The 12,751-nt window shown below is 34.2% G+C and overlaps 2 protein-coding genes across 2 annotated transcripts in view; one reads left to right on the top strand and one right to left on the bottom strand.

Annotated features, from left to right (window-relative positions):
* Positions 1 to 268: 268 nt before the first annotated feature.
* Positions 269 to 2,428, top strand: LOC109543085. Its single transcript, XM_019912612.2, has 3 exons — positions 269 to 1,115; positions 1,172 to 1,950; positions 2,011 to 2,428. The coding sequence occupies exons 1-3, from the start codon at positions 968 to 970 to the stop codon at positions 2,305 to 2,307; spliced, it is 1,224 nt and encodes a 407-aa protein (XP_019768171.2). The 5' UTR covers positions 269 to 967; the 3' UTR covers positions 2,308 to 2,428.
* A 1,381-nt stretch (positions 2,429 to 3,809) lies between these two features.
* LOC109543086 (splicing factor 1) overlaps positions 3,810 to 12,751 on the bottom strand; it is a 10,881-nt gene continuing 1,939 nt past the window's right edge. Inside the window, exons 2-13 of the mRNA XM_048668640.1 lie at positions 11,605 to 11,783; positions 10,733 to 10,879; positions 8,779 to 8,854; positions 6,787 to 6,939; positions 6,472 to 6,578; positions 6,111 to 6,277; positions 5,897 to 6,055; positions 5,573 to 5,714; positions 5,326 to 5,382; positions 5,081 to 5,254; positions 4,698 to 4,790; positions 3,810 to 4,518 (exon numbers count right to left, since the gene is read on the bottom strand). Of these exons, the coding sequence (XP_048524597.1) occupies positions 4,409 to 4,518; positions 4,698 to 4,790; positions 5,081 to 5,254; positions 5,326 to 5,382; positions 5,573 to 5,714; positions 5,897 to 6,055; positions 6,111 to 6,277; positions 6,472 to 6,578; positions 6,787 to 6,939; positions 8,779 to 8,854; positions 10,733 to 10,879; positions 11,605 to 11,783 (1,564 nt within the window). The 3' untranslated portion in view covers positions 3,810 to 4,408. The remainder of the gene's footprint in view (positions 4,519 to 4,697; positions 4,791 to 5,080; positions 5,255 to 5,325; positions 5,383 to 5,572; positions 5,715 to 5,896; positions 6,056 to 6,110; positions 6,278 to 6,471; positions 6,579 to 6,786; positions 6,940 to 8,778; positions 8,855 to 10,732; positions 10,880 to 11,604; positions 11,784 to 12,751) is intronic.

The raw sequence follows: 12,751 nt of genomic DNA, 5'->3' as shown, positions 1-12,751 counted from the left end.
TAAAATTAAAGAAAGCGCACTAATTTGACTAAATCAAAATAATTGTGTTGCTTCATGTTCATTTAATTTTAGTCATAGATGGTTACCTATGCTAAAATCTGAAGTAGACCAGAGAAACATATACTCATAGTTCTTGATTACTTTTTGATAAATAATTCGTTCTTATTGCGAAATAGGAGCACTATTTATAAATCTGTAATAAAAAACGTGAGGAAATTCTGTCTTTTTTAAAGACAAAAATGTTTGAGGCGAAATACCCAAAAAGAAGTTTGTAAAAAAAAATAAATCCGCCTCAACGATATAGAACTTATCAACAAACCTATTGCTATTCTAGCTAAACCAGGCCGCAAAGAAATATAACATGAGCATATCGATACCGAAACCTAAATCTTATGACCATAAGCAAGGAACCGATACCTTTAAAGCCTACTCGCCGGACCCATCAGTCCCCCCACAATACTACTACTATTATAATTAAACGCCTTCTACTGTCGCACTGACCAATGGTTAGAAGTATCCACTTGTATGAGTATGAGCAGCTTTTATCTATTCAATTCATTGACTTGTATGTGTTATCACAATAAATTGCCAAATTCGTTTACCATAAATCACCTAACAAAGCAAGTAAACCTTGATCCACTTTTGTCGTTCGTGCTGTTTATGGCCCTAAATGTAAATTCGTGTAAATACCTACGCAGCCGAGAACTGGTCATTCCTTAATTAAGAGATATAAAGGATACATTTGTGGAAACATGCGACGAAAGAATTACTTAAATGAAAGTATTGACGCCATTCTTCTGCTGTTTACGATGAAGTTGGTGCTTAAAAACTAACTTTAGAGTGTCTGACCGGGCGAAATGACTGCGATCAGTGTTCCGAAGTTTAATTTAAACATCTACTCAACGTTAAGTCTGATTTGGCGTTTTTCGTTGCAATCAATAAACGTGTGTAAGTTGTCGGCCTTAGAATGGTGAAAAATAAAGTGCAACCTGGGGAAAAAGCACCCATTTTCAAAGAAAGACACCGCCATAATATGGAATATTTTTACATTAAACAAACATTAAAGTTGTTGGAAAAGAAACATGTGGTGTATCCAATGACAGTGGTCCTGTTAGGTGAGACAATGTCTTCAGTTGCTGCTTTCTTAAGTCTAGTAGTATTTTCTGTTTAGTTCTAGTTATTCTTGGTCACATCTACTCGTTAATAGGAAAGCCAACGCCGTTTCCAAACCAGCATGTAGCGGTAAAAACGGCCGAGCACGTGGCAGATTTTTGCTTAACGGCTAGTATTATCATAATTATTTTGTATTTGCCAAAAAATGCAGAAAACTTTTACCAATTATTCAGTAGTTTGTACCCTGAAGGAAACAAACTGTTCGGACCATTACTGGCGATGAAAAAGCACCATTTTTGGCGAAATTTTTTGATTTGCAACGTGTGCATAGGAAGTTTAATAACTTTCGACGCATCGTTCTTCTTAGTGAATTTCGGCTGGAGTACATACAAATATCTAGTTTTTGGAGATGTTCAGTTTTACTTGTATAACCTGGTACTGCTGCTTCTGTTAACTCTAGCAAGAAAACTGGAACTAAGGTTTGCAGAATTAAATGAACTGCTGGAGTACAAAACTGACAATTTTTTAAAAACCACCAGCAACAATAAAACAAGCGAAAACGAAATAGAAACTCATTTAAGTTACATTTTGAGTTCCGAACATTTTTACAGTGTGAGAACTTTCAAAATGATGCATTACGAGCTGTGTAAATTGGTCAAAAGGTTCAATGAGATGTTTGGAAGGATAATTTTATTCACCATCCTGTTCAGTATAGCTAACATTCTTGCAAAGGTCACTTTTATTATTGATTTTTACGTGACACCGAGGAACGACTCAGACAAGAACAAGTGGGCTCTTTTTATGGGCATCATCTGCTTTTGGATTTTTGCTAATATGGTAAAGCCTATGTTCTATGTGCATTTCTTCCGAAAATATTCCACTCTCTTTAATTTACAGGCTCAATCATTTCTATTTGCTTTTTATGGTGAGCAGATCACCAAGGAAGGAGAGAAAACCACCCGGACATGTTTTTACTTGCTAAACAAAGTTCCATTTCAGCCAAAAAACAATGACGAAGCTTTCCTACAAGAAGAGTTGAAATGCTTTGCCTTCCAAAGCTATTCTCATATTCCCTGCCTATCAGCAGGTGGCTTTTTTGATGTTAACTTTAGGGTATTAGGTTTAATGATCTCGAGCGTTACTTCTTATTTAATGGTAATAATACAGTTCTTATTAAGGCAGCAAACAAGCTAGAAGGTTTCTCGTGAAATAATACGTTAATATTTAATATAAGAGTGTTGTTATCAAACCCTCCCAGGTTCTTCAATAAAAAAACCAACATTTGGAATTAGAAATAAACGGTTTTGAAATTGGATATCTTTTTATTTACTTACCTAAGACCGGTAGGATCTTTTACCAGAGTTTTGAACAACTTAGCTTTATTTATATTGACACGACTGCGGAAGAATCATCCCTAAGTTTACTCTCCTTGTGGATACTCCATAATGGCTCCAATCGTCTCACCTATCACGAAATCTACCGTGTATTGCTTATACAAGCAATATGATTCTTATGTGAAAGTGAAGTTCTGAAGTCAATTTAATAGAAACAAGAACTACGTGTTAGTTCTTGTTCATATCTTATTCTTCATATCATGGAAAACAATTTAAATGTTACGTGTATTGAACTTTTGGGGCAACTCTGTATCCGTGTTTGTTGCATCAACATGACAAGGTTAAAAACTACTAATAGTTGACGAATATAACAAAATACAATTCAACAATATCTAAAAGCGATCTTCGAGGGAAAATGTATTGTCAAACTTACCGAAAGCTGCATTGTAGCACCTGGGAAGAAAAAAAAGGTGTTGAGTGTACAGGAAATAATGCTAAGCTGCATTGAAACTGGAATGTAAATTTGCCGTGAAATATTTGTTCGCTCTCCAAACCTCCGACAGTTTTTCTCAAAAAATGCGTATATTTTTACGGACACCCTGTATATTAGAGATCTATATTACCAGTTTTCTGCATGCTGGGGCTCTTTCCTGAACCATTTCCGTATCGGCTGTGATTCACTTGCATCGAAAGTTCACTTTAGATAAACCAATCAACACACTTTTCACCACCAAAATGCCAATATTTCGATAGGCGATATATTCCCGATTAAATATGACCACGACTGGCAATACACGCAAAGAATGCCATCGAATATTTGCGAGTTTTTCAAAAAAATCTGGCAATTAGTACAGGACAAAGATGATGATGTAACGTTTTACTTGTCTGAATGATTAACATTTTTTTTTATTGAGTTTGTAGCCGCACATAAAACCCGGACAAATATAAACAACTCAGATCAGACACACAATAGGTATTTTATGTTCAATGAAAACAGGATTTTTCTGGAAGGTGGTAAATTTTTTGACAGTCCTGAACCTTTTTTTCGAAGCATTTCTCCAATTTTCAAAACATTATTTTAACTAAAGCCATTCTGTTATGTTCTCTATTATAAAAAATATACAACAATATATATAATCCATCGTACCTTTCTCCCGATGTTTCAAGAAAACATAAATTTTTCAGAACTCACCATCAATATTAGAGGAGTTAACATGTTTCCTTAATAAAAGTTTGACCAGATCGTCTTCTTTTGAACCAGAGAATGAGTAAGTATCGATACTTTCTCATTATCGTATCGTCCCTAAGTAAACCGCATATGTTCGACGACGTTTTTTAAGATTTGCAGGACATAATAAAAACTAAGATCTAAGACGTTGCCTCGCTGACATGTTTATTAACAAATATCTGCCTGAATACATATCCGTTTTTCCCTAAAGCATATCGTTTTCGATATCGGCATAAGTCTCCGCTGTAAATGAAAACTTGCAAGTTCAGCCAATCGGTTCAAAGTTACTGTTACTTGAAATTATAACAATGTAACCTTCTGTTTTATAAAAACGATTAGAGCAAATTAAGTTTTACGTTATTTGTTCTGAAGATTACGTATATTAACCTTGCGTCATAAGACAATACCCCATTCTCAGTATATAGAGTTCCATGGTGCAACGATATGCTCATTTTAAATCTTTCTAAGTTGCTTTAATAAAGTTTACATTAACTGTTTTCATAAAAAAATTATAGCAATTCCAAACGTTGATACTTTCAGGTAAAGGTTCCAAATAGATTTTTCTTAAGTTCCTTTTACTCATCGAGGTGACTGAATCATGTCGACAAGTTGGCACGGTATGTATGTATATTTACCATCAGGACTTACAAACAAACACTCATTTTAGCAAAACCTATATGCTGATTTCTGGTATGCAAGCTTTAAATTGCTAATTGCTTTAAACTGCTATTTTCTAGCTCGAAGGGGGTGGTGGCGGAGGAGCAGATAAAAGACTGCTAACATCTATACCTGGTGGTGGAGGCGGTATCGCATTAGCTCCAGTGGGCCAAAACGGTGGGGGTGCTGGAAAATGAATTTCTTTAACTTTAATCAACTTTTATAAAACATGTGCTCTATGATTACTATTGTTTATATCAGTAACAGTTATGGTATCGATCATTAGGATCAGACCCGAAAGATGGTAAAAGAACATCATTTATAATGGTGTATATTAGAAATAATTTTCAAATCTGTCAAATTACCTGCAGGAGGCCAAGATGACATTGAAGCCCCAGGTGGAGGAGGTTGTCCCGACCAATGAGACATAAGTGGTGGAGGGGTAGTGCTAACAGCTCCTAAATAACAGTACGTATTATTACAATACTTCAATACATAATTATTAGTAAACCGCGGGAATGTGCGAATTGAATTGAGATAAGTTTCGCTCGCACATACTTCTGTAACCTGTACTTAAAAATAGTTTTGCGACTGATGCAAAAATCGCAAACTTGCTAATAATTTTATAATGGTTATATGTTAATCCTATTAAATGTTCCCGGATTATCCATATATTCCGGTTCCATTATACAACGGTATTTCAAAATTTGTCATAATGCCTATTATGGTAATTAAAAAACATATGTACCTGGAGGAGGAGGTGGCGGTGGAATTGCAGAACTCATCGATGGTGTCGGTCCCCATGGAGTAACCCATGGTGGGGCCATTGGAGGAACACCAGGAGGAGGCATTAAAGGTCTTGGGGCCGATTGTGGAGAAAATAGATTGAAAGATGCAGAACTACGCTTCTGCATATTATCACCTGAAAAATAGACCAATCAGTGTTGTATTTTTTTGCTAACAGTTAACAGTTAAAAATATGTTGCTACTTACCATAGGGTGGAGCAGGAGGCGGTGCTTCACCGAGTTCAGCCATCAAAGACATGTATTCTGAAGAAAAAAAAAAGAAAATATGTAAACTTAAATAACACATTGTTTTAGCCATCGAATACAACTAGAATAATCAGTTATGGATATGGTGTCAATCATTTAAAATCAGACCCGAAAGATGGTATAAAGCATCATGTAAATTTGACATTTTTAATATATAATGAACACTTTGAAACTGGATATTAACTACCTTCATCAATTTTAGCTCTATCGCCTGCCATCGGAGGGCCTCCTTGTCCTGGTCTCTTTTGTCTACAATCTTTTGCTATATGGCCTGCTGCTCCACAACTCGAACACACGATATTGTTGGTCACATTTGGTTTATCGGGACACTAGAAATACGGTTATTTAAAAACACGATAATTGGCAGTTCCAATCACATGGTACATTCAAATTACTCAGTGATATGTGTTCTCATTCAAACATTTTCAGCCCCGAAAGATGGTTAAACATCATGTAAATAACTACTGTTAGGTCGCTCAGTTTTTTTTCAGTCAAATTCGTTGATACTTACCAACCATGACTTATGATCAGTTGCCCCACAATTACTGCATCGCATGCCATCATTTTCCCGCAGAGTACCGTTCAGTTGTGCCAACTCTCTTAACTGCATTCGTCTTAAATCATTCTGATTCTCGGGTACTTCCACACCTTGTCTGATAACTTCTTTGATCTACGAATTATGTTCGGTTACATCAAATTGTTACTTTTTTATACTGCAAACTTACCCTTTCGACCGCCTTTTTGACGCATTCTGGATTAGTGGCCGTGATATAAGCGTGGAGGGGCTCGTCTTCTCCTGGCAAAGGCTGACCATCTTTCCTACCAACTTTCCCTTCCTTAACACTGCCTTTACCGCGAATTATAATTTTAGCTCCCGTCTCCTTTTCCATAGCTGCAAGCAATTATTAATTATATACAAATAATATGGAGGAAAAACAGTTGCAGCAATGACAATAATTGTAAATCAGTAAAGGTATGTTGTCAATCTTTCTTAATATCAGACCCGAAAGATGGTATAAAACATCATGTTTAGTAAATATTAATATGTAACTATTACTTTCTATTGTCATATATTTTTTTGCTTACTCTTTAACGTATTGCCCCTGGGTCCAATGAGAAGTCCGACGAAATTTATCTCCGGATGCTCTTCTTGTGGAATCATGACTTTGTCGCTCACTCGGATCACTGGAGGCCTGCAAATTTAAAAGTGTGCTATGTTGAATGCAGATGAGGTATGGGTTTTTTAATTTAAAAAAACAGGTTGTGCACATCAACAAACAATGTACTATGGTATCTATGGAGGATGTGAGAATCTAACGCGTTTTTTGTATCAACCAACAGCGCGAGTAAAACTTGACATGGCAATTATAAAATGGAAGTTGCATGTATTTAAGAACTCACTTGTAATCAGCAGGTGGTTTGAACTCTGGATTTATGGATTGCATCTTCAAAACGAGATTATGTCGATCTTCCTCCAAGCGTTTTCTCGTCCTAAACTCTCTCGTGTTCAACCTTTTACCATCACTGCTGTAGATAGGCTCGGGCGACGGTGATCTGTTGCAACAAAAGCCTATATGTAATTTTGATCCCTTTGTGCTCGTTGCCGTGTAAGTGCATAAAAACGCGAACAACTTGGCAATTACGATATTGGAAGATCTCTTACAGCCCAAAATTGCAACTAGCAAACTTTCAAATTGAACTAAGAAACAACTAGCACAGATTGTCGTGTTTTGACTAAAATCTAAAGCAAAAAAGACATACTGTCAGAACTCTAGAGGATATCATACAGAAGGAATCGAAATTGTAGTTCATCTCCAATCTGGCTTCGTTATGAATTTATTGATATGATTGATAAGTAAAAGGATAGAAATATAGCTTGTCGTTACTTTGAAATGTATGCAATTGGGATGATAAAGTAATTTATCTGATAAGCTTGTATATTAATTTTGAACGTACATGAATTAAATGAAAAATCAGAACATTCATATATACACGGACTTTAAAAAAATGATTCGTTTTTCGTAAAAATTGCATATCATAAATCTTATGTCGATTCTAACCGTTGAATTCATAATTTTAGACGACGTACAATTAAATTTAGATACAAAATACGAATATCAATGAATTCACAATTCTTCAAGTATCTATTTAATATTTTTCAACTCCTTGCTTTTTTGATTAATGATTAATTTCACACCGAAGCCAGCCCCCCAAGTATTTTAAGCATTCTGTGTGGTATCGTTTATAACAACCACTGTCTGAACACCCCATATTATAATAATTAAATCGTCAGATTTGGAAAACAATGATTATTTAACGTAAAACAAGAACTCCAAGTCAGATTTCTAAAAATAAGAATAAAATTTATGTTTTATAAAACTACTACTACCAACTTGTACTACCAACTTGTACATTAAAAAGTGAAGCGTAGCTTTTCTTAACGACGCAACTTGTAAATTATCTCTTCAGTCAGTTGAATCCCTTTCTTAGTAAAAATGTAATGGAAAATCTATTCCGAAAATTTGGACATAGAAGACCATCCAATAGCGACAACGCACTTTTCACGAATTTCGACCAACATTTCATTAGTTAACTGAGATAGATTACACGGCAAGAAGCAGCTTTTTCACGAATTTCATAAAAAGTATCTTAAAATGTATTTAATATTAGCCGTGTTATACAAGTAATTATAAAATTGCAATTTAAGTCTACCACTATAGATTGCTTTTAAAATGTTTAGTGAGTAAACATGGCCAATACTGTCATTTGCAATACTGAAGAGTATCTGTTTCCTAGAGAAAAAGGTTAATTATTCGCTGAAAATCTAAAAGGGATTATTATTAGGCGCTGAAAGTAAACGTTCGTATACTGCCTGAAAATTAATTTTGGATTAGTTAGGCTGAAAATAATCATTTAATTAAGTTTATTGTCGAAAGGACTTATGTTTTTTTGCTAGAACAGCTAGTATTACTTTTTCTGGAACAGAATATTTTGATTATTGATATTATTAAAGTTTACCTTACTAATTAGGGATGGATAAGCATATTATATTTGATTGATAATTATCGCTTCTAAATGTGTTTCACATTTTACTATGCTGTTTGAACGCGATTTACTTTACTTTAGCAAACAGTTTAGCTGCTGCAAATACAGAATACATTTATTCCATTGGATAAAACGAACTAAACCATCGATAAATTCTGTCACATGCAACAAAGTAATTCTTTTCCATCGCTAATTATTGGGTAAAAATGAGTATTATAAAAAGTAAGTGTTGATGTCAAACCACTTTTGGACTCTTTTGATGCAAAGCCATCTTCAAAGAACTCCATAAGGACCACCGTCTAAGCTAAATGGTCAGTGGAAAACGGTGTAGAAGTTTCAATGACAAACCTTTCTTCCGGGTTAGCAGAGATTCCCAAGTCGCCGGAACGTAGTTTTCTGCTCACTTCCTCAATTTGTAGTTGCACTGAAATGAAACGGGTTAGCGAGGGCAAATGCCCCTTTGTTAGAAAAGATTATACAAATATATAAATAAATAATCAATTAAATGCCCACAGTTTTGGGAATGTATTTAAATTCAAGTGGTAGGTTGACTTTAATCCATTTATGTAGTTATAAACCGAGTGGCAAGTGAAAAGTTCGTCCTTTAATTCTCCGTGTGTGTATGGAAACGGCCCATTATTTCCTAAACTAAGCCAGCTAGGAAAAAAGATTAATATTTAAAAAATCACTTCACAAAATGAGTCCAATAGCCACAGGAAAAAAACTTTTGTTCCTTCTAAGATAGCACCTTGTAAACCTTGTAAATTGACGTACAACCAATTGTGACCATAAACAAGCGAAAATGAACGGCAAATATGCGAAAATATACGTTGCCAAAACACAAGAGGATTCAAAAACAAACCAGGATTATTATAGCAATTAAAATTGTCTAAGGAAACTCGACATACAGGGTGTTAGAAAAATGGGTTAGGAAATTTTAAAGGGTGATTCAACATGCTAAATTAATGGCAGTAAGTCATGTAAGAAAAATTCGAAATCTGAATATTTACCTAGTTACAGATTAACAAACTTAATTTTTTTCTATCTAGTTTTGACCTTTTCTTAACATTTCTTCGCCGATCAAATTGAAAATTGGTACAGAGTTTTAGCTTAGTAATCTTTACCTTTCTCATCAAAAATTGTTTTTCCACTTTGCCACTAGTTGGCACTTTTATCTGTAATCCAAATTTAATTGCCTATATTTTATTCTAGTCGCGTCAAATATCGCCAAAATAAATTATCTCAGAATTTTTTAAACATCAACTATAAATAAAAAAAATATTTTTTTTAAACATTACATTAAATACTAGATAAAAAATGTGTTCTTAACACGACTCGAAATTTTTTTTTAACAAAATGCCAAATTTGACAATTTATTGTAATTATTGCATTACTGTTCATATTAGACTAAATTTTCGTTAAGAGCACATTTGTTGTCTAATATTTTCGAATGTTTATAATCGGTATTCATTGTTGCGATATTTGGCGTGACAAAAAAGATACGCAGAAAATCAAATTAGGATTACAGATAAAGTGCCATCTACCAAAGTACCAATTTTCAATGTAATCCGCAAATAATTGTCCAAAAACAGGACAAAAAAAAAGAAGTTTGATGAGCTGTAACTCGAAATGCACTAAGATTTCGAATTTTTCTTACATAACTTACTACCATTATTTAACGATATAGAATCACCCTTAAAAATTTCCCAGCGCATTTTACATCTTGTATACATTTTTGATTTTTCGTTTAATGACTGCGAAATGTGGATATAAGAATATGCATTAAAAACTGCTTACTTTGAGAAAGTGTAAACATTGCAACAATGGGACTATGTTTAAATGCAATTCTTGGGTACTAGTAGATGCTTTACTTTTTCAAATTTCTAGTATTTTAAAAAATAATTCGCCAAGGTTCAAATTACCAATCTCGAACTGCCTACTAATAATTGTTTTTTCTTACCTGACAATTCACAATTAAAACAAACGTCCTTTAATAAACGAATTTCAAACTTTTGACTTGATGACGTTTACAAAAAAAGATGACCTACAAGATTTCCTTTAAAAATATACGTACATACATTCATTATCTCAATCGACCAAATATATGATTCTCAACTTTCATCACTTTTCTCTGAAACATATATGTTATAGTTTCTTTATGTGTTTTACACAATTTGTCAATACAGCTCACCACACCTGCAATTATCGTTTAATTTCGGCGCATATAAATATAATTCTCTCCGTTCAGGTAACAAAACAATACTTACCAAATAGAAAATAAAACTATTAAAAAAATACTTACACAGATATGCATATTCTTGGTCTTTGTTCAAATTAGGAGGCAAAATTGTAGGCATTCCCGGAATGAAAATCTTTTCATGTTCACTACCACCCCATCTTGACGGTCTCTTTCTTCTTCTCTCCGCGGCACTCTCGGATTCCTGACTACCTACATAACACAACATCCACAGTTAAGTCGGACTTCTCGATCGTGGTAACAGGGTGATAAAGAGTTTAACAATCAAATCAATTGGAAAATCATTAATATAGCAAAAGATTGCCAAAATTGAAGCCTACAAATTTTTTACCGAATAATTACAACGGCAATCAGACATTATTGCAACTAGCTGACAAACATTTCGACGTTACACCACAGTTGTGATTAGTTTAAGATTCTGCTGCTCTTGAGCACTTTAAATGTATAACAATGTCGAAGATACGTACTTAAAATTATGCATGAAAGTAACCGCAATTGAAGTCATATTGAAATTTCCGGTTATGGGCAACAATTAAAATTGTTTTGAGTTTGATAGAAACAAGTGTTAGAAGGTTTCGCTTAGAATGTCACGATACAATTTGAAATAATTAAAAATAATTGAACTAAATTGAAAATTGAAAAAAAAAAACTAATTGAAAATAATGAAATATGATGTTGGGAAGTGAGGTTTAAACAGTTTTATGATAAATCGCATTTAATGATAGAACCAGGAGAACCTACGGATTGAAATGCAGGTATTTAAAAAAAACAGTTTGATGTTGTCCCATTATTTGTCTTAGAAAATGAAGTCAACATTTTTTGCCCTTGAGATAACCAAAAACGAATTAAACTTCAAATTGGAAAAAATCAGGTGCGCCACGTGTTTTGTAAATCCGTTAAACAAAAGAACTATTTACCGGTTGAATGATTAGAGTTCTCTCCTTGGGCTTGCAGAAAGTTGGCATAGTTTCTTGAAGCAGCTAATGTCGCCAAAGTATCTTGAATAAGCTTTTCTCCATCGATTTCTGGAGGAGTTGGCTCCCGTTTCCTTGAAGGAGTACGGCTGCGACTGCGATCGCGATAGCGGTCTCTGGACCTAGAAAAGAGGATCAGGATAATTGGTAGTAAACAGATGTGACAACTGGTTATATCAATTTCGATGATCAATCACACTTGTATCTGTATGATATTTCAATCCCTGACGTATCCATGAGAAAGATCTTTCTGGACGAAGCATTTAGCACAATTAGACKATAAGTACAGAAGTATACTATTAGATAATTAAATTTAGTCACTTCACACTTTACGCGGCTCATACTTAATAATATAAATATTAATGCAAATTTTACCCTAATTATAACGGGTAGATTCATTTAGTCTCATGTATTTTTTTGAAGCGAGTATTTATTRTACTACTTCGGCCAGCTAGGCACATCGAATCGCCCTYCTAYCAGTAGTAACTTCTACTAGAAAGTTGTTTCGAAGTATTGAAGGACTGAGCAATATAGAAACCTCCCCGAGGAAAYTAAAAAAACGTACCAGAAGTACRTCYATAGACGAAATAGTAGCGATKTGTCAGTGAAGGAAAGCAATATCTCRAAACACRGAAATTTTGAAATTGTTTAGTTGGGAAGGAACCGCGCAAATAATATATAAATTAAAAGAATTACAAAATGAACCTTGAAATGTGAAAACTTAAGCAAAATGCATAGGCAAAATTGGATAAAGATATARAAGAAAGAAAAAAATGTATTTGCTATTCCAAGATTAGATTTATTGYTTAAGAACTAAACTTCAAACAAAACTTGAAATTTTTCAATGATGAAGGTGGATTGTCTCTGGGAAACTAAACGCGTGGGTTACGGAAGACACGAAATACTTGTCACAGGTATTTTGGAACAGATATCGATATGGAACAGCCGGTACCTGTAACCGATATTTAAAATAACATGTGATTTTAAATAACAGGGCTCGCCTATGATGCTGCTCAGTAACAGTCAACATCTGGGATTTCGATATTTCAACAAAGCAAAAAGGCAAATACCTGCCTTTATGCCTTTTGAT

The sequence above is a fragment of the Dendroctonus ponderosae genome, unplaced genomic scaffold, assembly GCF_020466585.1.
Source record: "Dendroctonus ponderosae isolate FM_Combo_2020 unplaced genomic scaffold, Dpon_F_20191213v2 Dpon_F_20191213_7, whole genome shotgun sequence".
NCBI lineage: Eukaryota > Metazoa > Arthropoda > Insecta > Coleoptera > Curculionidae > Dendroctonus > Dendroctonus ponderosae.
This window is presented reverse-complemented; position numbering and strand designations above follow the sequence as displayed.

What these genes read in the sequence shown, in the direction of transcription:
- LOC109543085 (XM_019912612.2), top strand. Translation starts at nt 968, where the DNA reads ATGGTGAAAAATAAAGTGCAACCTGGGGAAAAAGCACCCATTTTCAAA. An exon ending in AATGACAGTGGTCCTGTTAG is followed by an intron (nt 1,116 to 1,171) that starts GTGAGACAATGT and finishes TTTTCTGTTTAG; the next exon opens with TTCTAGTTATTCTTGGTCAC. An exon ending in TTTGGATTTTTGCTAATATG is followed by an intron (nt 1,951 to 2,010) that starts GTAAAGCCTATG and finishes TTTAATTTACAG; the next exon opens with GCTCAATCATTTCTATTTGC.